This window comes from Bombina bombina, chromosome 1 (assembly GCF_027579735.1).
Source record: "Bombina bombina isolate aBomBom1 chromosome 1, aBomBom1.pri, whole genome shotgun sequence".
NCBI lineage: Eukaryota > Metazoa > Chordata > Amphibia > Anura > Bombinatoridae > Bombina > Bombina bombina.
Genome location: NC_069499.1, coordinates 722,886,577 through 722,913,349, shown reverse-complemented (window position 1 = coordinate 722,913,349; position 26,773 = coordinate 722,886,577). Strand labels below are relative to the sequence as shown.

General features: G+C 36.4%; 1 protein-coding gene across 5 annotated transcripts in view; it reads left to right on the top strand.

The window, feature by feature from the left end:
* ARHGEF6 (Rac/Cdc42 guanine nucleotide exchange factor 6) overlaps positions 1 to 26,773 on the top strand; it is a 283,838-nt gene that overhangs the window by 11,831 nt on the left and 245,234 nt on the right. For 4 of the 5 annotated variants that reach the window (XM_053699228.1, XM_053699227.1, XM_053699226.1 and 1 more), the window contains exons 2-4: positions 5,238 to 5,321; positions 15,241 to 15,325; positions 18,165 to 18,292. In XM_053699228.1, coding sequence (XP_053555203.1) covers positions 5,238 to 5,321; positions 15,241 to 15,325; positions 18,165 to 18,292 — 297 coding nt within the window. Of the gene's footprint in view, positions 1 to 5,237; positions 5,322 to 15,240; positions 15,326 to 15,868; positions 15,913 to 18,164; positions 18,293 to 26,773 lie in introns of those variants that run through there. The other variant, XM_053699229.1, reaches the window with a different exon arrangement.

The window sequence follows — 26,773 nt, the reverse complement described above, 5'->3', positions numbered from 1 at the left end:
AAGTAATTGCTTGATTTCTTGCTTATGTTCCCCAACAAATGTAAAAAACATAGTCTTACTCCCGAGATCTTTCAAGGGGTGTTCCCATAAAATGTAAAACATTAAAAATTTTGGTAAAAAAAATAAACTTTTAAATGTTTTTTAAAATCTTTATATGCTGACTATAAAATGCACATATAACATGTCCCATTTGATAGTAAAATACTTACATGCTTAATAAAATGGTTTATATCTGTGCTAGACAAATAGGACATTTTAGAAAAACTATACCAAATATATACTTTAAATAATTGATTATTTAATGAGATGTATAACATTGATCCCCCCCCATATAAGGGTGAGCATCTTCCATTAAAGGGGCAGTCAAGTAAAATTAAACTTTCATGATTCAGATAGAGCACACAATTTTAATCAACTTTCCAATTCACTTCCATTATCTAAATGTGCACAGACCTTTTATATGCACACTTTCATAGGCACCAACTCCTACTGAGCATGTGCAAGATTCACAGTATATACATATATGCATTTTGTGATTCGCTGATGGCTGTCACATGATACATTAGGAAGGAAAATGTAACTAACTTTTACATTTGCCAGAAAAAAAAAATCTACTACTCATTTGAAATTCAAAGTGCTTTTACATTATATTTTTTATTATGCATACCTTGATTATGCTTTTCTAATGTGTTTAGTGGTCCTTTAAGTGATGAAAGTCTGTCAGCAAGGAGTGCTGTTGGTTTTGTACCAGTGAACACATTTATTCTAGAGCAAAAAAGATTATTGCTTTTCTTTATTTGTAGGTAGAAAAAAAGAAACTGTGAAGTAAACAGGGAAAAAGCAATAAATAAAATGATGTTGACACCACTTTCTTACATATTACTTCCTTAATGCTTTAACACTGTGGGTTTCTTTATTTTTTGCGTCATAATATTGTGCAGAGCTAAACGTTAGAAGTGAATATTGTAATATAAAACTAAAATGCTCTATTTTGGTAGAGGTTTTTTTAAAATACTTTTGTTTTTCTTACTATGGCCTAGATTTAGAGTTCTGCGGTAGCCGTCAAAAGCAGCGTTAAGGGCTCCTAACGCTGCTTTTTACCGCCTGCTGGTATTTAAAGTCAACCAGGAAAGGGTCTAGCGCTCACTTCCAAGCCGTGACTTTTCCATACCGCATATCCCCTTACGCCAATTGCGTATCCTATCTTTTCAATGGGATCTTCCTAACGCCGGTATTTAGAGTCTTGGCTGAAATGAGCATTAGACCCTCTACCGACATGACCCCATCCGCAGAAAAAAGTCAGTAGTTAAGAGCTTTCGGGGCTAACGCCGGTTCATAAAGCTCTTAACTACTGTGCTCTTAAGTACACTAACACGCATAAACTACCTATGTACCCCTAAACCGAGGCCCCCCACATCGCCGCCACTATAGTATATTTTTTTAACCCCTAATCTGCCGACCGCACATCGCAGCCACCTACATTATACCTATGTAACCCTAATATGCTGCCCCTAACATCGCCGACGCCTACATAATATTTATTAACCCCTAATCTGCCCCCCCCCCAACGTCGCCGCTACCTTACCTACACTTATTAACCCCTAATCTGCCGACCGGACCTTGCCGCCACTCTAATAAATGTATTAACCCCTAAACCGCCGCACACCCGCCTCGCAAACCCTATAATAAATGGTATTAACCCCTAATCTACCCTCCCTAACATCGCTGCCACCTAACTTCAAATATTAACCCCTAATCTGCTGACCAGACCTCGCCGCTACTATAATAAATGTATTAACCCCTAAAGCTAAGCCTAACCCTAACACCCCCCTAAGTTAAATATAATTTTATTCTAACGAAATAAATTAACTCTTATTAAATAAAGTATTCCTATTTAAAGCTAAATACTTACCTGTAAAATAAACCCTAATATAGCTACAATATAACTGATAATTATATTGTAGCTATTTTAGGATTTATATTTATTTTACAGGCAACTTTGTATTTATTTTAACTAGGTACAATAGCTATTAAATAGTTATTTACTATTTAATAGCTACCTAGTTAAAATAATTACAAAATTACCTGTAAAATAAATCCTAACCTAAGTTACAATTAAACCTAACACTACACTATCAATAAATTAATTCAATAAATTAACTACAATTACATACAATTAAATAAACTAAACTAAATTACAAAAAAACAAAACACTAAATTACAAAAACTAAAAAAAGATTACAAGAATTTTAAGCTAATTACACCTACTCTAAGCCTAAAAAAACACAATACCACCCCCCAACATTACAACCCACCACCCACATACCCCGGCCTACTCTAACCCAAACCCCCCTTAAATAAACCTAACACTACCCCCTGAAGATCTCCCTACCTTGAGCCGTGTTCACCCAGCCGGGCACCGATGGACCAAAAGAAGACATCAGGAGTGGTAGAAGTCTTCATCCTATCCGGGCAGAAGAGGACATCTGGACCGGCAGACATCTTCATCCAAGCGGCATCTTCTATCTTCATCCATCCGACGAGGAGCGGCTCCATCTTCAAGACCTCCAGCGCGGAACTTCCTTCTTCAACGACGACTACCCAACGAATGAAGGTTCCTTTAAGTGACGTCATCCAAGATGGTGTCCCTCGAATTCCGATTGGCTGATAGGATTATATCAGCCAATCGGAATTAAGGCTGTTCCGATCAGCCAATAGAATGCGAGCTCAATCTGATTGAATCAGCCAATCAGATTCAAGTTCAATCAGATTTTTCCTTCCTTAATTCCGATTGGCTGATAGGATTCTATCAGCCAATCGGAATTCGAGGGACGCCATTCGTCGGGTAGTCGTCGTTGAAGAAGGATGTTCCACGCCGGAGGTCTTGAAGATGGAGCCGCTCCTCGTCGGATGGATGAAGATAGAAGATGCCGCTTGGATGAAGATGTCTGCCGGTCCGGATGTCCTCTTCTGCCCGGATAGGATGAAGACTTCTGCCGCTCCTGATGTCTTCTTTTGGTCCATCCGTGCCCGGCTGGTTGAACACGGCTCAAGGTAGGGAGATATTCAGGGGGGTAGTGTTAGGTTTATTTAAGGGGGGTTTGGGTTAGAGTAGGGGTATGTGGGTGGTGGGTTGTAATGTTGGGGGGTGGTATTGTGTTTATTTACAGGCAAAAGAGCTGATTTCTTTGGGGCATGCCCCGCAAAAAGCCCTTTTAAGGGCTGGTAAGGTAATAGAGCTGTTAACTTTTTTAATTTAGATTAGGGTAGGGAATTTTTTTTATTTTGGGGGGCTTTGTTATTTTATTATGGGGCTTAGAGTAGGTGTAATTAGCTTAAAATTCTTGTAATCTTTTTTTATTTTTTGTAGTTTAGTTTATTTAATTGTATGTAATTGTAGTTAATTTATTTAATTAATTTATTGATAAGTGTAGTGTTAGGTTTAATTGTAACTTAGGTTAGGATTTATTTTACAGGTAATTTTGTAATTATTTTAACTAGGTAGCTATTAAATAGTAAATAACTATTTAATAGCTATTGTACCTAGTTAAAATAAATACAAAGTTGCCTGTAAAATAAATATAAATCCTAAAATAGCTACAATATAATTATTTGTTATATTGTAGCTATATTAGGGTTTATTTTACAGGTAAGTATTTAGCTTTAAATAGGAATACTTTATTTAATAAGAGTTAATTTATTTCGTTAGAATAAAATTATATTTAACTTAGGGGGGTTAGGGTTAGACTTGGCTTTAGGGGTTAATACATTTATTATAGTAGCGGCGAGGTCCGGTCGGCAGATTAGGGGTTAATACTTGAAGTTAGGTTGCGGCGATGTTAGGGCGGGCAGATTAGGGGTTAATACTATTTATTATAGGGTTTGCGAGGCGGGTGTGCGGCGGTTTAGGGGTTAATACATTTATTAGAGTGGCGGCGAGGTCCGGTCGGCAGATTAGGGGTTAATAAGTGTAGGTAAGGTATCGGCGACGTTGGGGGGCAGATTAGGGGTTAATAAATATTATGTAGGTGTCGGCGATGTTAGGGGCAGCAGATTAGGAGTACATAGGTTTAATATAGGTTGCGGCGGTGTCCAGAGCGGCAGATTAGGGGTTAATAGTGTAATGCAGGGGTCAGTGATAGCGGGGACGGCAGATTAGGGGTTAATAAGTGTAAGGTTAGGGGTGTTTAGACTTGGGGTTCATGTTAGGGTGTTAGGTGCAGACTTAGAAAGTGTTTCCCCATAGGAAACAATGGGGCTGCGTTAAGAGCTTAACGCTGCTTTTTTGCAGGTGTTAGGTTTTTCTGCCCAAACTGCCCCATTGTTTCCTATGGGGGAATCGTGCACGAACACGTTTTTCCAGCTAGCCGCTACTGTAAGCAACGCTGGTATTGAGAGTTGAAGTGGCGGTAAACATGCCTGTACGCTCCCTTTTTGGAGCCTAACGCAGCCCTTCAGAGAACTCTAAATACCAGCGTTGTTTAGAAGCAACACTAGAAAAAAAACATGCATAGCTAACTCAACCCTTTGGCCGCAAAACTCTAAATCTAGGTGTATGTTTACAATCCCTGCAAAGGGGTTTAATACATCCAAAGTCATATACTGGTACACCCTATGCTTTTCTTGATGATGATGATACAGCCAGTGAGCCAATCACAATCTGGTATACATACGTATGCTTCAATTGACTAATAATTGTCTAGCCCTCAGTGATACAGATCTATTTTTAAATGTATACATTTCACATTAGCCCTGAATCTTCCTGTTCTAGTGAATTATTGTTTTAGAAGGTTGAAAAATACCTTTTAAAGGGACATGCAAGTGAAACATTAAAATGCTATAATATGTGACAGCATTTTATTATTGTACTGTTGCTAATGTACAAATGTTTTTTAAATTCTGTAAAGGGCAATGGATTATCATTACAAAGAGTGACACAGACAATGTGACTCTCTAATGATTGGCTATCTGGCTTTATATGTTAAGGCTGCCTGATCATTGCTCCCTTACTATATGAAGGCAGATACCTTCTGCTCTCGCTCTCTAAGCTGACAAAATGCTCCTCTGTGTTGGACATAGGTACTATGTCAACACAGTAATGTGTGACGTAGTACCTACGTCCATATGGTGCAAGGGGTTAAATACCAGGCACCTGGCAACCCTAACTAAAAAAGATTAGAACTGGCAATGCTGTCTATCTATACCTACTTATATATATGTTCTTATTTTTATTCCAGTATTGTTCAGATCCGAAGAGTGAAACTGATTGCCTTGAAAATATTAAAGAGTTTCTGAAAGCATGTGCCTCACTCCAAATAGAGGTAAGGTTTCACTTATGTATAATTTATATAATAATATATATATATATTATTTTTTCACAATGGAATAATTTTATAAAGCCACATAAAATATAACAGCAGTTTTTATTCCATGTTTTAAAATTTATTTTCTTGGAACAGTGGAATTCTGTAGTAAACATTTGTAATTTCTAAATCACATGACAATTTACTGTGGCTACTTTTCACAGAATTACATGGGGAACAAAATGTGGTTAAAGACACATTTTTGCAAACTGTTATTGGGATCTATAGCTTCAAAGTGGTCTGTAGTAATCTCTCTGTAACAAAACTTCATGATAGGTATAAAAGGTGCTTATCTTGGAAGCAAATAATTGGTGTATACAATCCTTGCACACTCTTGACTGACAGGAGTTTGTCAGCCTTTAATGCTGAGAGCATGCAATGGGTTAAACACCTATTTTTAAAAAAGTTAAAAAGCCAATTAATAAAGCTAGTATTAGACCTGTGCAGTCGTCTATTTCGAGCCAAATTTATTCTTGTGAAAGTGCAACACACTGAGATTTGGATTTCTTCACACAGAAGCAGTTTTAAATGCTGATAAATCTGAATAAATATAATTTACAGTTTTTAAATGTATTAATATGCATTGTTTTATTTCTTTACCAAAGTAATTAATGTGGTAGTTTTGCACTGCTTGTAAAAGAGATTCTTTATTGTATGATGACTAATATGGTATTGTAGCAGTGAAAATACAAGATACATATTCATGCACATTCATTTGTATACGAATATATGTATATATGTGTGTGTGTTTGTATGTATGTGTCCCACCAAAGAAAATTGTGCCAAAGGGATAACCATGGAAACCAGTGAAACAACTAAATATCCAAAGTGCATAGTGATAAAATGTCCAATACCAATATACATGTGTGTAGCATACATAATAATAATAAAAAAATATATAAATTAATCACATTGCCATAGAATAGAAAGGAGATCATGTATAAAACATTACCTATTCCACAAGAAGTGACCTTGTCCGTTATAAATTATTAATTGTAGTCATGAGTTACCGGTATTATGCCTCTAATGGATAGTGAGAGCAGTATTTTATGTACACTTATCAGGAGATAAGCTGTGACAAGTATAGAATGTAATATAATTAACATTGCTCACTGCTCCATATAAACATCTAATGGATTGTAAGACCTAAGCTGCACATCTAAATAAACCGTAACCGTGGGGATCGGTCACGTGACCTCCTAAGAATAAGAAATGCTGCCATTGATGCTCATGAATCGGTGGTGAATGACAATCAGGCAAGTAAAGACACGGATAGGTGCACATGACCATACCGTGGTTTGACAGTTACAATATGACAAATTAAACCATCAACTATATAATATTACGATAGTGAAGTGACATAGTATCTAGTCAATATACTTGGCCGCATAGCTCAATTGTAAAGCAAATATGCAATAAACAGACTACTTTAAAAGTGTAACACACCACTCATATAGACATACCAAAAAATGCCATGTGCCAAGTAATCGTTGGTCTAACTCATGGATCATAGACTAATCATGATAAGTGACAATCAGGGTCATATATAGCAGAGTTAATCTGATTATGCAGGATGTTAAAACAGTATCACATAGATTTAAATATTGAATTGTATGTATCAATAGTAGAATGCCCTGTTCCAGAGCCTTGTCAGTCTCGCATATAGATCACGCACCAATCAATATAACGGGCAATCAGAACCAAACATATAAAATTAAAGGGACAGTCTAGTCTAAAACAAACTTTCATTATTAAGATAGGGCATGTCATTTTAAACAATTTTCCAATTTACTTCTATCACCAATTTTACTTTGTTCTCTTGTTATTTTTAGTTGAAAAGCTAAATCTAGGAGGTTCATATGCTAATTTCTAAGCCCTTGAAGGCCGCCTCTTAGCTCAGGGCATTTTGACAGTTTTTCACCACTAGAGGGTGTTAGTTAATGTGTTTCATATAGATAACACTGTGCTCACGCACGTGGAGTTCCTAGGAGCCAGCACTGATTGGCTAAAATGCAAGTCTGTCAAAAAAACTGCAATAAGGGGCAGTTTACAGAGGTAGAACGTGTATTAATATAACTGTGTTGGTTATGCAAAACTAGGGAATAGGTAATAAAGGGATTATCTATATTTTAAAACAATAAATATTCTGGTGTAGACTGTCCCTTTAACAAAATGCCCTGTGCCAAGCCAATAGCAGTCTTGCATTTAGATCAGACTGGTCATTATAAGGGACAATCAGAGCCAAATGTGTCATTTTACCGTAACATGTAACCTCTGACCATGAAAATTAAATCATATATAACTGAAATGTTGTCAACCTAGATATACAGTAATTAGGTCAGCACTGAGCCCGATGTATTGGCGGTGCCCCTGCACTTGGCCCACACAGTGTCCCAGAGAGAGTAGCTACCAATTATTATTAAAAGCACCATAGAAGACTATGGAGCCCGAAAATAAAGAATTTTAAAAAGTATGCTGCTTTTTATTATGAGACCCAGACTGTTCCGATGTGTAAATATATTTAAATTGATTGTCAGGTGCACTTCTATCACTGTTCCCTCCGTCCAAGAGAGCGCACATGCCTTTTAGAGAAGCACACAGCCAGGGCCGCCACTAGAAATTTTGGGGCCCCTGACTTAACCATTGATCAGGCCGCCCCGCCTTGACATGTGCAATTTTTGAACAAGTGACTAAAATGTATATGCACTTTATTCTTAAGTGTAGTCAAACTTGGAAATGTTGTAAAGTAGGTAGTAACACACAGACACACTCATACACTGAAACACTCACACATAAGGATTCACATGTAGACACTCTAGCAGACACGCAAAGAAACACACAAACACACTCAGACACCCAAACAAACACTCAGTACTTGTTTACATTGACCTGACAAGTAATGAGGTAGACTACAGTTTTGTCAAAAAAGGAGATTTACAAAACAAAATATGGAGTTCTGATTATCCTTTTGTCAAGGAAGATGCCAACTAAATGATGACAACAGCATGCAGTGGCTGAAAGAAAAGGCCCTGAACTGCCTAAACAATAATTTAAAGGTTAAATGGTGGATTTCCAGAAAGGTCTCATTAGTCTCAAAGTCTGTACAAAGATGTGAATAATCAGTAGTAAGGTCAAAATGTCCTAAAAAGGAACAGACAATGGACACACACACACACAAACTCAAACACAAACTTGCACATACACCCAAGGAAACACTGACAGAGACAGCCTCAGAAAACACACAAAGACATACATACACACACCCACACAAAACACACAAAACCATACACACACACAGAGAGACAATCACATAAAATACAGAAAGACATACATACCCTCACTGAGACATCCACAGAAAACACACAAAGACATACACTCTCACTGAGACATCCACAGAAAACACACAAAGACATACACTCTCACTGAGACATCCACAGAAAACACACAAAGACATACACTCTCACAGAGACACCCACAGAAAATGCACAGACATACACACACCCTCACAGAGAGACCCACAGAAAACACAGACAAACATACATACACACACCCACACTCACAGAGACATCCACAGAAAACACAGAGACATACACACCCACCCTCACAGAGGCATCCAGAGAAAATACACAGACATACATACACACTCGACACACCTTCAAAGAGACATCCACAGAAAATGCACAAAGACCTACACACCTACCCTCACAGATTGACCCACAGAAAAAAAATACATACACACTCATAGAGACACAAGCAAAAGCACAAAGACATAAACACAGGCACCCACAGAAACACTCACAGGAAGTAACATTTCTGCACATTGCGTCCCCTAAATCAACAGTGTGTGACATTCATGATAAAAAAATGGGAGAAATTAAGAGATCACTTTTTAAAGAATCATATTTGTAAATGTGCAAACAAAAATAATTCTGTGAATTCAAAATTGTACAATAATGATCTGCGTAGATGGCTAGATGAAGAAAAGTAATTTTAAAAGGTTGACATATGTTTATTTTCCCCCCAACCAAGAGCACCACTTCAAATATAGTGTACAAATCTGCCAAAAGGGCACCTACCATTTGTGTATTGAGGAGGAAACATTTCTGCATGGCTTTAAATATAGAACTTCTACAGCATTGTCATATAATCATAAATACACTGCTGCTAAAAAAATGTGTTTTTATGGACCTCTGGCCCCACCATACAACTACTACCACACTGAAGTTACAATCCGAAATTGCACAAAGAAATAAAAAACATTTACTAAGTAAGTCCTACCTCAGCAATGCTGTCTGACTCAGGCACACACTGTACAAACAAAGTGTCAAGTCTGTCTCACACTGTGCATAGTGGTTTAGTGCACACTCAGAAATCCTCTCAAATGCTAATACTTTACTCCTTGTAATAACATTTCCCATGCTCAGTTAGCACTCTGCTGTAGTTCCCACTTGTGGCTGCCAATTTTTTTTTTAAAAAAGTTTTAGTTGTTCTTGCCTCATGGCCCCCCCCTGGCCCATTGGGCCCCTGCCAGGAGTCACCCCTGTCACCCCCTGATGGCGGACCTGCACACAGTAGAGGAGTTTAGTGTTTCTTTTTTTGCTTCAAACTATTTTTTTTTTTTATATGATGATCATTGACACTACAAGGGGCAGCACATGGGGGAATGTCTCTACAATGCAGAAGATTAGATATGCATATAAAAAGTGTATAAATGATATAATCAGCTTAGTTTCTCTATTAAATTGTATTTTTTTTAAATCGGATCCAGAATGTTAGTGATATTTTAGATGGAGTTTCATTCATCAGTTGTAACAAAGATGCGCTATAACTTACTTTTTAATATAGATATTAAATTAAAATACCCAGCAATCTGGCTGCCCACTTCATAAGTCTATTTTTTTGTGAGATTGTGGTTTGAATTGTTGTGCAATCAGTGCTTTCCACATATGGCACTTTCGTTGGAGAACAATTTAAACCGTTATCTTACAGAAAAATTGACTTTTGAAGTGGGCAGTGGAGCATAGGGTATTATAAAAAGGAGGGAGTTTACCATCACTTTAAGCAGTGTGATTTCCCCCCCCCCCATGTGCAGCGCAAGCTCTTTTACGTAAGCATCTACCGGCCATAAGCAGACTGCACCTCCAGAGTGACCATTCTTTAGCCTCCCCTACACATACTGCACATTTCTGTGCTAGATTACACATTAGCCCCACCCCTTCTCCTCTGACAGGCACTTGAGAGAGAAGAGGCGCGTAAAGCATGCCTTATTTATGTGCTGAACTGGAGGTAGCAGATGTAGTTAGTGGAGAAATGCCATTCCTGCAGTATGGAAGGTAAGCTTTGGTCAACTGGACATGGGAGAAGCTCAACACCCAACTAGGGCAGCTGTATGCAAGATTTGCTCTCTTTCCCTCTCCTCCTCCTCCTCCTCCTCCTCATCTGCTCTGCTTGTTTCCTAGTGAGTTCCACTGTTCCTCTCTAGCTCCCCCCCACTCCTTCTCTCTTGTGTTTTCTTTGTGTTAAAGGGACATAATACTCATATGTTTAATCACTTGAAACTGATGCATTATAACTGTAAAAAGCTGAAAGGAAAATATCACCTAAGCATCTCTATGTAAAAAAGGAAGATATTTTACCTCACAATTTCCTCAGCTCAGCAGAGTAAGTTCTGTGTAAAAAGTTATACTCAGCTGCTGCCCAGCTGCAGGTAAAAAAAATAACGAAGAAATGAACAGCAGCCAATCAGCATCAGCAGTGCTGAGGTCATGAACTCTTTTACTGTGATCTCATGAGATTTGACTTAACTCTCATGAGATTTCATAGTAAACTTCCTTTAAACTGAATAGGGAAATAACATGAGAGTGCATGAGGCTCAAGCCCTTAGCTGTCCCGGGACAGACATACTGATTTGCTGCTTAGAAGTCCTTTACAATGGGATGTGGCTACTGAGGAACTTTTGAGGTAAAATATCTTCCTTTTTTACATAGAGATGTTCAGGTGATATTTTCTTGTCAGCATTTTACAGCTATACTGCATCACTTACAAGTGTTTCAACATTTGGGTATTATGGCCCTTTAAGCAGGGAGTTTCTGATCACATCACAGCAGCTCACATCAGAAACTTTCGGCAGTATGTGCAGTCACAGAACAGAGTGAGTACTGTACCTTGTGCAGCAGACTGCAACATAGCAGTGCTAAATTAATTGGTGAGCTGCAGATTGAATGAGTTAACACCTCATATTTTAACTAACAAACAAAAGCACTTAGATTAATTTTAATACTCCAGAATTTTTTAAATAATTTATTACGTTCTGCTTTGATGTTTATTTGTTTTAACAATTCTGAAAACACACACACACACACACACACACATATATATATATATATATATATATATATATATATATATATATATATATATATATATATATATATATATATATATACACTGTTTTCTACATTTTGTAATGATAGTGGAGTCAGTATTGATATTAAATGCATACAGATATTTCTAAATTGATCCTGGCATTAACATCACGCATTAACATCACTTCTTTATATGTTTTCCACTCCCCCTATGAACGGTATGATGGTGGCATTTACACATTTTGGGCCAGATTACTAGTGGAATACATAATTGCGCTTTCGTGAGCGCGATATTTGAGCTTCACTTGTAATACCAGCACACGCAATTTTGTGCTAGTATTTGAAGTAGCCCGCAATGCAAACGCGACCTTTTGTTCACATTGCATGGATGCTTTGCGCTCAATAGAGTGTGCTTCCATAGGCTCCAATGGGAGCCTCGTTCTCATGCCATGAGACACAGCATGAGAACTAGCACAGCGAAAGGGGTAAGTCATGCAGTGATGGGCAGCAATTTTAAAACTATATATGTATATGCTTATATACATATATATGTATGTGTTTATATGTGTATATACAAACATTAACTCATAAATATATATTTATATAAGCATATATATATATTTACTGGGAACACATTCTCCCCATAGACCCCAATGTAAAGGCACTTTTCAGTGCCATTTTGTTTTAACACCACACACCCACCAACTTTAGCCCCTTATAACTACTTCTTGCTGTTACTTTATTTTTTAATAAAGACACTACACTTTATTTTGGGGGCAAATGGAGGACATTTAAAAAATTAACCAGAGGTCTGGCTCGCGGTAGCAATAACCAGCCACCAGGCAAATCTTGTCTCCACGTAATATAGTAGTGATATCCAACTTTGTCCCAAGATGCAGTCTCAGTTTACATGAAATAAAAAATTGAGAGAAAAATAGTGCAACACTGTTTTATTTGTAAAATGGAGAAACATACAGTAAGCAACATATGGTAATGAGCTCAAATTTAAAGGTTCAGTCTAGTCCAAAATAAACTTTCATGATTCAGATAGAGAATGTAATTTTAAACGATTTTCCCTTTTATTTTTATAACCAATTTTGGTTTGTTCTCTTGGTATTCTTAGTTGAAAGCTAAACCTAGGAGGTTGAAATGCTAATTTCTAAGCCCTTGAAGGCCGCCTCTTCTCTCAGGGCATTTTGACAGTTTTTCACCACTAGAGGGTGTTAGTTCATGTGTGTCATATAGATAACCCTGCTCACACACGTGGAGTTCCAGGGAGCCAGCTCTGATTGGCTAAAATGGATGTCTGTCAAAAGAACTGAAATAAGGGGCAGTTTGCAGAGGCTTAGATACAAGGTAATCACAGAGGTAAAAAGGTATATTTATATAAAAGTGTTGGTTGTGCAAAACTAGGGAATGGGTAATAAAGGGATTATCTATCTTTTTAAACAAAAAAAATTCTGGTGTAGACTGTCCCTTTAAAAACCTCAATACATATGAGGTAATCACAAGCAATTCTACACATAGGTAGTTAAAACGTCTCTCAGGTTGAGTGCATCATAAGGACATCAAAAATCACAGTAACGGCGTTTTCCCAAAATAATCCTTTTGGGAAAACGCCAGTACTGTGGTTTTTGCACTATTTTTCACTCAATTTTTTTATTTCATGTAAACTGAGACTGCATCTTGGGACAAAGTTGGATATCACTACTATATTACGTGAAGACAAGATTTGCCTGGTGGTTGTGACAAAGACCATACTTACACTGTGCGGTCCTTACCTCATACAGATTGAGGTAGAGTGTAAGTAGACACCGAGAGGGACTAGGATCATTGCCTCCTATTTCTTCGTTTTATGAACTGTTGGCTGATTAAATATATTTTCTCTTTTGCACATGATTTATTTTCTCACTGGGGCTTTTTATTGGGACTTTTTATGTATTTGTATTATGAATGTTTTATTATAATTGATCCTAAAAATTGTGTTTCATGTTTCTTTAACTTGCTTCCTATTGAACATGATTATTATAATTTTGTTTGACTTCTAGCAATCTGTTCTGGTTTGACAATATCTGCAATTTTCAAGGTTGGCGTGTCATTTAACTTTATTTGCAGTAAATAAATAGTCACCTCAGCAATTCAACTTGAAACCAAAAAAAAAAAAAAAGTGAATCTTGTTTATTTTTTACTTACATGCATTAAAGAAACGGTGCAGTAATTTCATGAGATCCCTTTAAGAGGTTTAACAATAAAGGTATTTTAAAGGGATGTGACATCCAATTTTTTCTTTCATGATTCAGACAGAGCATATACAGTAATTCAAAACAAGAAACAGCAATGAACTATTGGAAGCTAGCTCCACACATTGAGTGTGCCAATTACAAGAAGCATATGTGTGTAGCCACTAATCAGCAGTTAGCTCCCACCAGTGCTTTGCTGCTCTTGAGTCTACCTAGGTATGCTTTTCAACAAAGGATACTAAGAGAACACAGCAAATTACATAACAAAAGCAACTTGGAAAGCTGTTGCATGTTCTATCTGAATCATGAAAGTTCAATTATATTGCATTGTATCCAAACGTGCCTGCCCCACATGTAATTGGCTGCGCAAAAGTGTATTCTTGTGAGACTCAATGACATAGAGCTGTGAGCTTGTTGTGTTGCAAATGTAGCTAATCCTGTGTAATGTATATAGCTGCTCTGTTTTTAATTCATCATAGAAATGTGATAGTTTCATGTCCCTTTTAAAATTGTAAGTAGATTCTATTTCCAGGACTCTTTGTTCCTATAGAGACCGTGTACTTATCTTTATGATGCGCCCTCTTCAAGAATAATAAAAGCATTAGAACTTTCTGTTCCCTACCCAGTGACCCTCTACATAATATTAAGGACATGCATTATTGTGTGGTCATAATAATTAAAAGTGCTAACAAAGAAAATGCTATAAAGAGTCAGAATATTTTATTATTGTGCCATTGCTTACTTATAACTATGTGTTACCTCCTGCATAGAGTTAAAGCCATAGTTAAATTTGGTTTTTAAACAGCAATACACTACTGGGAGATAGCTGAACACATCTGGTGAGCCAATGACAAAAAAATATATGCAGAGACCAATCACCAGCTAGATACCAATAATGCATTTCTGCTCCTGAGCCTAACTAGGTATGCTTTTCAACAAAGGATACCAAAAGATATAGAAAATAGATTTGATAACAGAAGTATATTGTAAAGTCTCTTAAAATTGCATCCTGTCACGTTCATGTATTTAAAATGATATAATAGTTACTCTTTGGGTTAGTCAAAAGAATTTGAAAAACTAAACTGTTAAATGAAACATCAGTTTTAAAATTTAAATAAATAATAATTCTGCCTAATCAACTAATCACCTTTGGAGATTATCCTCTCAAATTATTATTATTATTATTATTATTATTATTATTATTATTATTATACTTTTCAAGAATGATATTTGGGTGTGTATATAATTTATATCTATATTTTTTCTTCACAGCTTTTTAATGTGAATGATCTTTATGCCAATGAGAACTTCCCGAAAGTACTAAGTACTCTGACCTCTGTCAACAAAGCTACTGAAGGTAATGTGAGGTTGTGAAATATGATCAGGAAATGAAACCTGTTGTCTGCATGGTTACCTATAAATTAGTGACTGTTTAATGCTCAACGTAAAAGCACCATCACATTTTTATTCTACACATTTAAAAACAAAATTATATTTAATAGTACATTTTAGAACATACAACTTTGCAGCACAGAAATTTAACCTGTTAGTTTTACAAAACTGCATCCCTGACAATAGAGCAAAGCAGGGATCACAAGTGGTTTTTTTTACATATATACTTATATATTATATTATAGATACATCTCAATGTGACAATAAAAAGTTACATCATTTTTCAGTTTAAAGGGACACTGATGCCATGTTTCCGTCTCTGTTACATAGAAAAGAGAACATTTTAAAGTGTATTTTTAAAATGACTTTTTTTTCTGTTTGGTTTTTATGTCTGTGGGATGTGTCCTTATCATTCTGAAAAATCCGCTGATCAAGATGTGGTTTTCCATGCCAACACTTGCAGGGGCAGACCTCGTGGAATTATATAAAAAAGGGGCTGTCCCTGCGATTGGCGAGATGTGTCCCATACAAATAATGAGAACTATCTGCTAGGTAAAAGTTCACAATGTAGGGACAGAAAACCCCAACATTTTCTTTAATGATTTGGATAGAACTTTGTGAAATCAAGTGATACACGTGATTTCCATTTTTGCTCATGTAATTTTTTTTTTTTATTAATATTTGTGCTACAGTTGGGGTACATAGGAAACAACTGAATGCCTACAGGGGTACTTGCTACAAAAAGGTTGCTCTATCTCAATCATTCAAGTTTAATTTTGACTTTCCAATGCCTTTCATACAAATCAAATCATGCTTTTTTTTAGTGCCCTGTACCTTAAATTTGCTGTAATTTTCATATAATTTGTGTTTTGAGTATTTTGGTGAAAACTCGCCACTTTTTTAATGGCGAGAAAAACCAGTGATAACTGTAGTGTGAAAATGTTTATAGAATTACGCTGGGATTTGAGAGAAAATTTCATATACGCCTTGTGAGCGTCCATGTTCAGCCCACTTTACAAAAAACGACAATTACTCTTTGTATTTTGTACGAATTTCTTGCTTTTTTCACATCCAGTTAATATGATTTATTCCTGTTTAATTTACCTACACATTTTACGTTTTTGGTGAACAATTTCATTACAATTTTCCCTGCATATTTTTGTATGAATGGTTAAATTATTCGTTTTTAAATTACACATGTTATTGTGCACTTTAGTAATGTATGCATCTCCTTCCCATATGAAAATGAAGTATACGCCCCTTAGCGAGACTCCCTGTTTTCAAGGTAAAAAGTGTCTTTATATAATTCCACCAGGGAACTAGGACTGGCGAGGATTCTAATAGAATCTCACCAGTCAAGAGATCTTTTTAGAATCGGGGCCTTAGTGAGTTTCTATCGCATAAAAACATTTTGCAGAAACCGCTAGTGCTGTTTTATTTGCTGATATCATTTCTTTGAGTTTAATGCCCTTTTAAAGGGCCATAATACCCAAATGTTTAAACACTTGAAAGTGATGCAGCATAGCTGTAAAAAGCTGACTAGAAAATATCACCTGAACATCTCTATGTAAAAAAGAAAGATATTTTACCTCAAAAGTTCCTCAGTAGTCACATCCCATTGTAAGGGATTTCTAAGCAGCATATTAGTATATCTGTCCTGGGACAGCTGAAAGGATGAGCCTCGTGCACTCTCATACTATTTCCCTATTCAGATTAGGGAAGTTTACAATGAAATCTCATGAGAGTTAAGTCAAATCTCATGAGATCACAGTAAAAGAGTTCATGACCTCAGCACTGCTGATGCTGATTGGCTGCAGTTAATTTCTTCATTTTTTTTATTTTTTTTTTTACCTGCAGCTGGGAGCAGCTGAGTATAACTTTTTACACAGAACTTACTCTGCTGAGCTGAGGAGATTGTGAGGTAAAATATCTTCCTTTTTACATAGAGATGCTCAGGGGATATTTTCCTGTCAGCTTTTTACAGTTATACTGCATCAGTTTCAAGTGATTTAGCATATGAGTATTATGTCCCTTTAAGCAATTGTTCATAAACCTTACATTTAGAATAGGTAGTTGCTTTTCTAGACTAGTCATTTTGCAAACAACAAGCTTATCTACTTACATTCAAATTAAAAACTATAATTAAGGGATAGTAAAGTAAAGAAAACAAACTTTCATGATTCAGATAGCACATGCCACTTTTAAACAGCTTTCCAGTTTGCTGCTATTTTCACATTTGCTTTGTTCTCTTGATATCCTTTAGTTGAATAGTGTGCTCAGGAGCAGCAAAGCACTACTGGGAGTTAGCTCAACACTTCTGGTGAACCAATGATTAGGCATGTACATGCAGCCACCTATTAGCAGCTAACTCCCAGCATCGCTGTTTCTGAGCCTACATAGGTATGCTTTTCAACAAAGGATACCAAAAGAACCAAACATATTTGATAATAAAAGTAAAATGGAAAGTTGTTTAAAATTGCATGCTCTGAATCATGGTCGTTTTAATTTGGTACTTTTGCTGTCCTTTTTTAGAAGTTTTACATAAGAATTAGTTAACATAAGTGAAGTTGTTGAAAGTTGCATGCTTTATCTAAATCACAAAAGAATATGTTTGACTTTACTATCCCTTTTAATAGTCTCGGTTTGGGGGGGTGGCAGGGATTTCCATTTCAAATACAATTTCCTTTGAAGCATAAATGTGGTGTTTGATTTTTTTTTTTCATATAATGTAAATAAATCGAAACATCTGTAAGTGGTAGCAATACATTATATTGATTAATTATTTTCTTATTCTTGATTTTCAGATCAGACATCACGAAAAAGATGTTCACGTACGCTATCTCAGTCGCATAACTTTGCAGCCTGCTCTCTGACAAATTCCCAAGGAACAGATAGCTCAGCGAGAGGAAAGAAAAGGAACTCAAAAGCTGGGGTATTTTTCTTTCAGATTTGTCCATCTGTATGTACAGGCACACCCTCTTTGAATTCTATGGTTTTACGTTTCAGAACATAATAACAATCATCTGGTCCTTAGCAGGTCTTAAAATGAGGTAAATACAACCTCAGATGAACAACAACACATGACATATTACACTGTGTCATGATTTAGTTAACAAAAATAAAGCCAAAATGGAGAAGCCATGTGTGAAAAACTAAGTACACCTTTTTATTCAATAGCTTGTAGAATCACCTTTAACAGCAATAACATGAAGTAATCATTTTCTTTATGACTTTATCAGTCTCTCGCATCAATGTGGAGGAATTTTGGCCCATTCTACGTTGCTTCAGTTCATTGAGGTTTGTAGGCATTCGTTTATGCACATCTCTCATAAGGTCTCGCCACAGCATTTCAATTGGGTTGAGGTCTGGACTTTAACTAAGCCATTGCAACACTTTGATTATTTTCTTTTTCAGCCATTCTGTTGTAGATTTGCTGGTGCGGACAGATGGCCTCACATTTGACTCTAGAATACTTTGGCAGGGGAGTTCATGGTCAACTCAATGACTGCAAGGTGCCCAGGTTTTATGACTGCAAAACAAGCCCAAATCATCGTCCCTCCACCACTGTGCTTGACAGTTGGTATGAGGTGTTTGTGCTGATATGCTGTGTTTGGTTTTTGCAAAACGTGGTGCTGTGCAATATGGCCAAACATCTCTACTTTGGTCTCGTCTGTCCAAGGACATTGTTCCAGAAGTCTTGTGGTTTGTTCAGATGCAACTTTGCAAACCTAAGCCACGCTGACATGTACTTTTTTGAGAGAAGAGGCTTTTTCCTGGGAACCTTTCCATACAAACCATACTTGTTCAGAATTTTTCTAATTTTACTGTCATGAACTTTAACATTCTAAATGAGGCCTGTAGAGTCTGAGATCTAACTCTTGTTTTTTTTGCAATTTCTATGAGCATTGCACGGTCTGACCTTGAGGTGAATTTGCTGGGATGTTCACTTCTGGGCAGATTGGCAACTGTCCTGAATGTTTTCCACTTATGAATAATCTTTCTAACTGTAGAATGATAGACTTTTTAAATTGTTTGGAAATAGCCTTATAACCGTTCCCAGATTGATGGGCAGCAACAATTGCTTCTCTAAGATCATTGCTGGTGTCTTTCCTCCTTGGAATTGTGTTAACACACACCTGAATGCTCCAACCCAGCAAACTGCTAAAGCTTTTATAGAATTGGTCACACTTGCTGATGATCAATTAATCAAGGGCATTTGATTAGCAGCACCTGGCTGCTACTTGGCCTCCTAATTCCTATTGAAGCAGTAAGGGTGTACTTAGTTTTTCACATATGGCTTCTCCATTTTGGCTTTATTTTTGTTAAATAAATCATGACACAGTGTAATATGTCATGTGTTGTTGTTCATCTGAGGTTGTATTTAAGACCTGCTAAGGACCAGATGATTGTTATTGTGTCTTGATACATAAAATCATAGAATTCAAAGAGGGTGTACTTTCTTTTTCGCATGACTGTAAGTGCAGAGGGACCTAGACAAATCATTGAGTATTGCGACAGGTTAAGCTAATAAATGCTTTTACTGCACACTACACCTGCTTGCAATATGCGAATAATAATATCAGTATCTTTATACATAGCATAATTTTAATGATATCCCAATTAATGTAAGTGTGGTTATATAATATACTATTGCAGTCAAGTATGGGAGTAATTATGCTATAGTATTGGAATCATTTTCTCAAAAGTGTACTGTAAACATAGGGCTACATTTTGTGGAGCTAAATATATTCACACTATTTATGCTTTAAAATGACTTGAGCTCAATCAATAGTGCTTCAATTTTTCTATTTGTATAACAAGAGTAATGTTAATTTTTATCCAAGTCATCTACAAAAAGCTAACATCTGCATGTATGCAGTAAAATTCCTGTTGTATATTGCATGTGCACTATGCAGAGGATGCATTCTTCATGTAGTCCTGTGCTATGCTATAAATAATAATGGTTTACTTCAGGTCTTAAAAAGTGCTAAATTACAGAGCTAATTTGGATTGTTCTTGCTTGCAACACTTAACGGAACACTAGGGTTTTTAAACAACATTCAATTTTACTTCCATTATCTAAATGTGCACAATCGTTTATTTGCGCAATCTGGGGCACCAGCTCCTACGGAGAATGTGCAAGAATTCACAGAATATACATATGCATTTTGTGATTGGCTGATGGCTGTCACGTGATGCAGGGGAAAGGAAAATGTAACCAACTTTAAAGGGATATTAAACCCACATTTTTCTTTCATGATTCAGATAATTTACTAAAAGTTTTCTTGAAAACCTAAGTAGTGTCAATACAACACTAAGAAGCTCTAACAGAATCCAAAACATGAAGAGACCACTCTGAATAATAAAGAAGGAACAACAATGTCCCAACTTATATAGACAGAAAACATAACCTAATCCTAAAGATCATCATCTTCTTATGGGACAAAACTAAAGAAAACTGAACCTTCAAAAAAACTGGCAGATAAACCCTTATCCAAATCATTCTGTAACAATAGCAAGAAATCTGGGAATTTAAAAAGAATGCCAAGAAAAAACTTGATTTGAACACCAATAAATAAAGGCTTGACCTGTAATTCTCTTAGTCACAGACTTACAAGCCTGTATATGAAACTCAATAACTAAACAAATAGTTCAAATGATTTCTGATTCTATCTCCATGTCATCAAGCCAAGAGAAGTAGAATCTTGGTAGAAAGAAGGATCCTAAAATAGGTCTGAATGCAAAAGAAGCAGCCAAAGAGACAAACTGGATAACAGAACCCTATCTGCGTATCAAATACTGCAGGAACAAGCTGGTGCAAAACAAAATTACCTAAATTATTCCTGCTAAAACTTGGCAATCACCCTGGAATAAAAAAACAGAAGTGGAAAAAAAATAAAGGCTAGCCAGAATGATCAGACAACTACCAGAGCATCTACAAACACAGTTCAATGATCCATGGATCATACACAGTACCAGGGGAAAATTGAGATTCAACCGAGAAGCCATCAGAACTATCTCTGGGTGATCCCAAAGATCTATTATCTGATAGAACATAACCAGATGAAGAGACCACTCTTCTAAATGGAAAAACTGAAGACTGACCCCCCCCCCCATAAACAGCAGAAATACGACAGTAAAATGCTTCTGCCCAGGAAAGAAATGGCGATACTATACTCATAGCCATGGAGCTTTAAGTTTCTCACTGATGATTGACATAAGCTACAGATGTAGCATAGTCTAATCTGAAACAGAGAAACAAATTCTCTTTCAATAGAGGCCAAATCGGAAGGGCCCTGAATATAGCACAGAGATCTAAAACATCAACAGGTAACTTCACCTCCTGAGGAAACCAAACTCCTTATACCTTCTGAGACCCCCAGGTGGCCCCTCATCCTGAAAAAAATTGCATCTGTAGAGATTAGATAAAAGAAGCCCCCTGCATAAAGAGCTAATAGCTCATCTACCAAGACAGATGTAGGCTTGTCCTAGAATGTTAATGAAACCTCGGAGACAACTGAGAAAATGTCCCTGTATCATTGGAAAAAGATACAAAGCTGAAGAGGACTCATGTGGAAGTGAACAAACTGAAAAGCAACCAATGCTAAAAACATGAGACCAGAAACCTCCAAACAAAGAACAACTGAAGAAAAAAATAGAGATTGAAGGGTCTAACAGGCAAACCCCAGCATTAACTGTCTTAGCATAGCCAAAGAAAGTCTCATAAGTCTATAAAACCCTAGAAAAGCAATCTTTATCTGATTAACCAGTAAACTGTTTGGAAAATTTGATTTTCCAACTATGTTGTTGAAGAAATGAAAAGATGGAACTTGAACCAAGATATTTCCAGACCAGAAAACACTGCAATACCTTGCAAACTGATTACAGATAAGAGGGTATCCAGTACCTTAGAGAATATTTTGAGAGCTGTAGCTAGACCAAACAGGGAAGCAACAAACTGAAAAAGCTTATCCAAAAAAGCAAATCTCAGAAACCGATGATGTTCCTAGAAATAAGAACATAAAAGGTAAGCATCCTTAAAATCTATTGAGGACATAAACTGACCTCACAGAAAAGTCTAAATGGTTTCCTTTTCGAAAGTAGAAACTTGAGAAACTTGTTTAAAGTTTCTAGTTCAGAATAGATCTGAAAAGTTCCTACCTACTTATGGAGCATTGAATAGGTTGGAGATCCCATCTACCTGAGTCTTCAGATTTTATAGGAACATAGAACAGAAAAAAACCTCCCTTGGGAGACCCTGGTCGGAAACCTATTCAATATCCTTAAAACTATAATAAGAATTCAAGGAACCTGAACAGACTTAAACCAAGCTTCCTGAAAAAGGAGAAACTTACCGCTTACCAAAGCCTTTATATGAAGGTGTAGCCCTTAATTAAAACTTGGATAGGGAATAAGATCTCAAACTGCTTAGGCCTGTTCCAATTCAACTAATGGACACTGACCCTGTCAGCATTCACCAGAGCAAATAAAATGGTCTGGTATCTAGCATGATACTATATTGTAAAGGATTTCTGAGCCCTGTTCAGATTAAAAAGGACAAAACACAAACCTGAGCTTAAAATATATCCTTGGACCACTAGTCCTGAGGAAGAAAAAAAATCTCCTTTACCCCAGACACTGTAGAAATAATTGAAATTCAAACCAGAACAAAATAAAATCTCTCTGTAAAGAAAAAGATAATAGTCTGGAATAAGAAATCATGTTAGCAGACAAGATTCTAATTATAAAGCACTTTTAGAAAGAACAGCTAAAGACGTAAAAGGATTACAAAAATCTCAGTGGCAGAATCAAAAGAAAATGGCCCAAAAAGACAAAGGCCAAGCAATACCACACATAAGCAATAAATATCACTGGATTGAATATATAACTTGCTTGCAAATAAGCCCTCCTAAGGAAGGAAATACACTTCCTAACTAAAGAGACTATAAAGGAAGCACTGTCTTCCAAATGAATACTAGAACATATAGCCAGAGTAAAAATGGTCCCAACCATTTTGGGCCTAGCTTCCAAAAGCTCAGTAATAGAAGCTTTTGAAGAAATAAAAGAATATACTCTCAGAAACAGCATTAGGTACAAGAAACACACCAAGGAAATAACATTATTTAACTTTAACTGGTATATCCCCATCTACTTTAGGATCATATAACCTCTTAAGTAAGAAAGCAAAAATTCCCTTAAAAGAGAATGAATATGCTAACATAAAATGAAATAAAAGGATGTCTGTAAAATTATCAGGGTAAGACTCTTGATCAATAAAGAAAAAACACCCCCTCTGAGGACACCACAACCTCAAAACTTGAAATATTAATGTTAGCAGGCTAAGAACTAGAAGAAGGTAAATTCTGAACTGACCTTTTAAACTAAGGGTAAAGAGGCCTGGCCACCATCATTTCAGCACTGTTTTTCGAATGAAGTCCAGAAGAAAGAGTTGTGTATTCTTCCTGTAAGGAACAAACAGAAGGAGCAATAATACCCTTTGAAACAGTAGTAATGTTCTGGCTGCATTAAAACATTAATACATTTATTGCTGAAGGAAATACCTTAGCATATAACAATATAAACATTTAATACTGGTAGTACAATGTTAAAACTACTCGGCTTCAAATGCAGATTTAGGGGCAGAATTATAAAAAAAACTACTAATAAATTTAAATGTAGAAAACAAAGTTAAATGATATCACCATTAAAAGAGTTCTTGAAGAAAGGGGGACACTTACCCTTTATAAAAAAGACTCTTAAACTTACAAATTAAACATTACTAATACAAGACAAGTACATCTTACATCCAGACAGCACACTTGTAAAGGGAGACGCTCTATAAAGCCGATGCAAGCAGACCTGAAGGCCGGCGTGCATTAAAAAATATACTCACGTGTAAAAACTAGCGTGCGTTAAAATACACGCGTAAAAACGCTGAAGCATCAACAAATGTACGCAAATAAAAATAAACAAATTAACACTTTAAAAGGGTTAATATCAAATAACTATATATATATATATATATATATATATATATATATATATATATATATATATATATACTGTATATACTGTCCCAAGGCTATGTACATATATAACAATAAATATAGTGATAACCTAAAAGCATGATGATGTTTGGAATAGTACTGTTGGCCCCATGAAGGGCCATTGTCAATTCTTGTCCCAGTTGTGCCACATATTACTCCTGCAAGCCCAAATTTCCCCATAAAGGGCTTTGTTAAATTACTGGACTCCAAAATGCGAGCCAATTGTTTAACCTAAATATGTGCTTATTCTTAGATGTAAAAAATGTAAAAATTATAGAAACTGAAATCAAAACAAATTACATAATAGGCACTTAGATACACATACACTGTTGTGACATTTTCAGTACTATACCAACTGAGATTTATATATATATATGTTATAAATAATATGTATAATTAAGTTCCATTTTTAAAATCATTTAATCATCATTCATCTGTTCTTTTCTAGTCCTCTGCTGCACAGGATCGATGCAAACATAGCAGTGGGTGACCATCAGACTACACACCTGTTGGCAATGTTTACATCTAATGATGAAATTGCCATACCTGCCCTGATAGGTCACTCACCACTTTATATTGACCCTGAACAGCAGAGACCAGTATCTCTGATGAAGCGCATGTGCCCATGCGCGAAACGCGTAAGATTGGAGTTCACCTTGTATCCAGAAAGCCTACCTTGCAATAAAACTTTTTCCTGACACCTGGGCTCAGCTTTCCTTCTTCCTCATTTGATAACCTAAATGGCTTATCGAGTGCCAAGTAAATAAAAATATAGTACTTACCCAAAGCCACTCTGTTACTGGAGAAAACCATTAGGAAGCCAAGACCAGTGCTAAAACATAACAGCAGTGGAACTGGAATAGTAGTATATCGACAAACCAACAGACAGAGGCAAAGGACATGCGACCCCCATGGTAAGGCTTGTGACTAAAGCCCTGATATTCAAAGATTCTCCAGCTTGGAGAGAAATTGTAGTTCAGACTTCACAAAGGCTGAACTCACTGAATTTTCAAAAGAAAAAGGGCGGAACTCTGTAGCACTGCGAGATCTCTCTCATTTATGTATTTGAAGCAGAGACAAGCCCAGTGCAATATAGCATGATATGAGAGTTTTGTTATACTTACACTTTGTGCATTGTATTTTATTTTACTATACATTTCAGATTGGGTCCTTTCAGTATTATTGCATTTAAGCTTTGCACTTTCTCATTTATATTTTAATACATTTAAATTTTGACCTAGCAGTGATTTTTACACATTGTGATTATGCTTTGAACGTTTCTGTGTTACTTTAATAACTTAGGATCATACTTTGTGTATTTCTGTGTATCTTTTACAAATGACATTGCACTTTGTATTTTCTCTATTGTAAACTGACAGTTTCAGAAAGTGGGAGGGACAGGGCAGTTCCCTGGACTGAACAGGGGAGTTCCCAGGGTATGTCTGAAGCTCTCTCACAAGTTACATTTTAAAGCATTTTAAACCAGCTGGGCTCACTAATTTTTTTTCTCGCCATCTGTATGCAGGTGAAGTTTGCTTAAAATTCACAAAATAAATTCTGAGTACAGTTTCCTTTCTCCTGCTTCAGTGGGGGTCCCCAGGATTCACATTGGAATGGGACATCCTCTGAGGCCAACACACTTTGTGTTTAGTGCAGATGATGGCAGTGTGCTTTCCTCTGCACTCTATTGGTTAATAATAGCAGGGCTGCAAGATAAATTACCTAATCCTGATGTCAATAATTTACAGTTTTATACTGATTAGGCTGCTTCCTGCAGCTGAAAATCCCTGAGTATTATCAACAGGTTAGCTGAGCACATCTTTCTTACGCAGCCAAATTAAATGTGTCGTTAAGAGTAATGCTGCTTGTGCCTTTACTGCACTATTTTTCAGGATGTAAATTGGATGTGTGCATTCAGCAGCTTCGTTAGCTGTCGAATGCAGAAGAAGAAGGCCACTTGCGGCCTTTGGCTATTTTCAGAGCCGGATTTCTTCTTGTGAAAGTGCAACACAGTAAGATCTGGATTTGCATAGATCTTTGTGTGTAGAACTTTCACAAGAAGGAATCTGGCTCTGAAAATAGCCAAAGTCGTGAGTGGCCACCTTCTTATTTTCTTTTCTTATGCTATTTTTAATTATTCCAATAAAGTTTTGTTTTTATTGTGAGCCTCTAGCGTGTGCAGCCATTTTTCACTTTTGTATTCTGTGACTGCTAGTTTTTCCGTCATGGTGGGCACTGCTGCAGTAGTATGGGTAATGTAGTCCCTTTCCCTCTTCAGGTACAGCTATAGATGGCCTGTATTACATTTTAAAAATGTTAATGTGTTTAGCTTACATTATAGGCTCTGTAATTTATCCATGTTAATT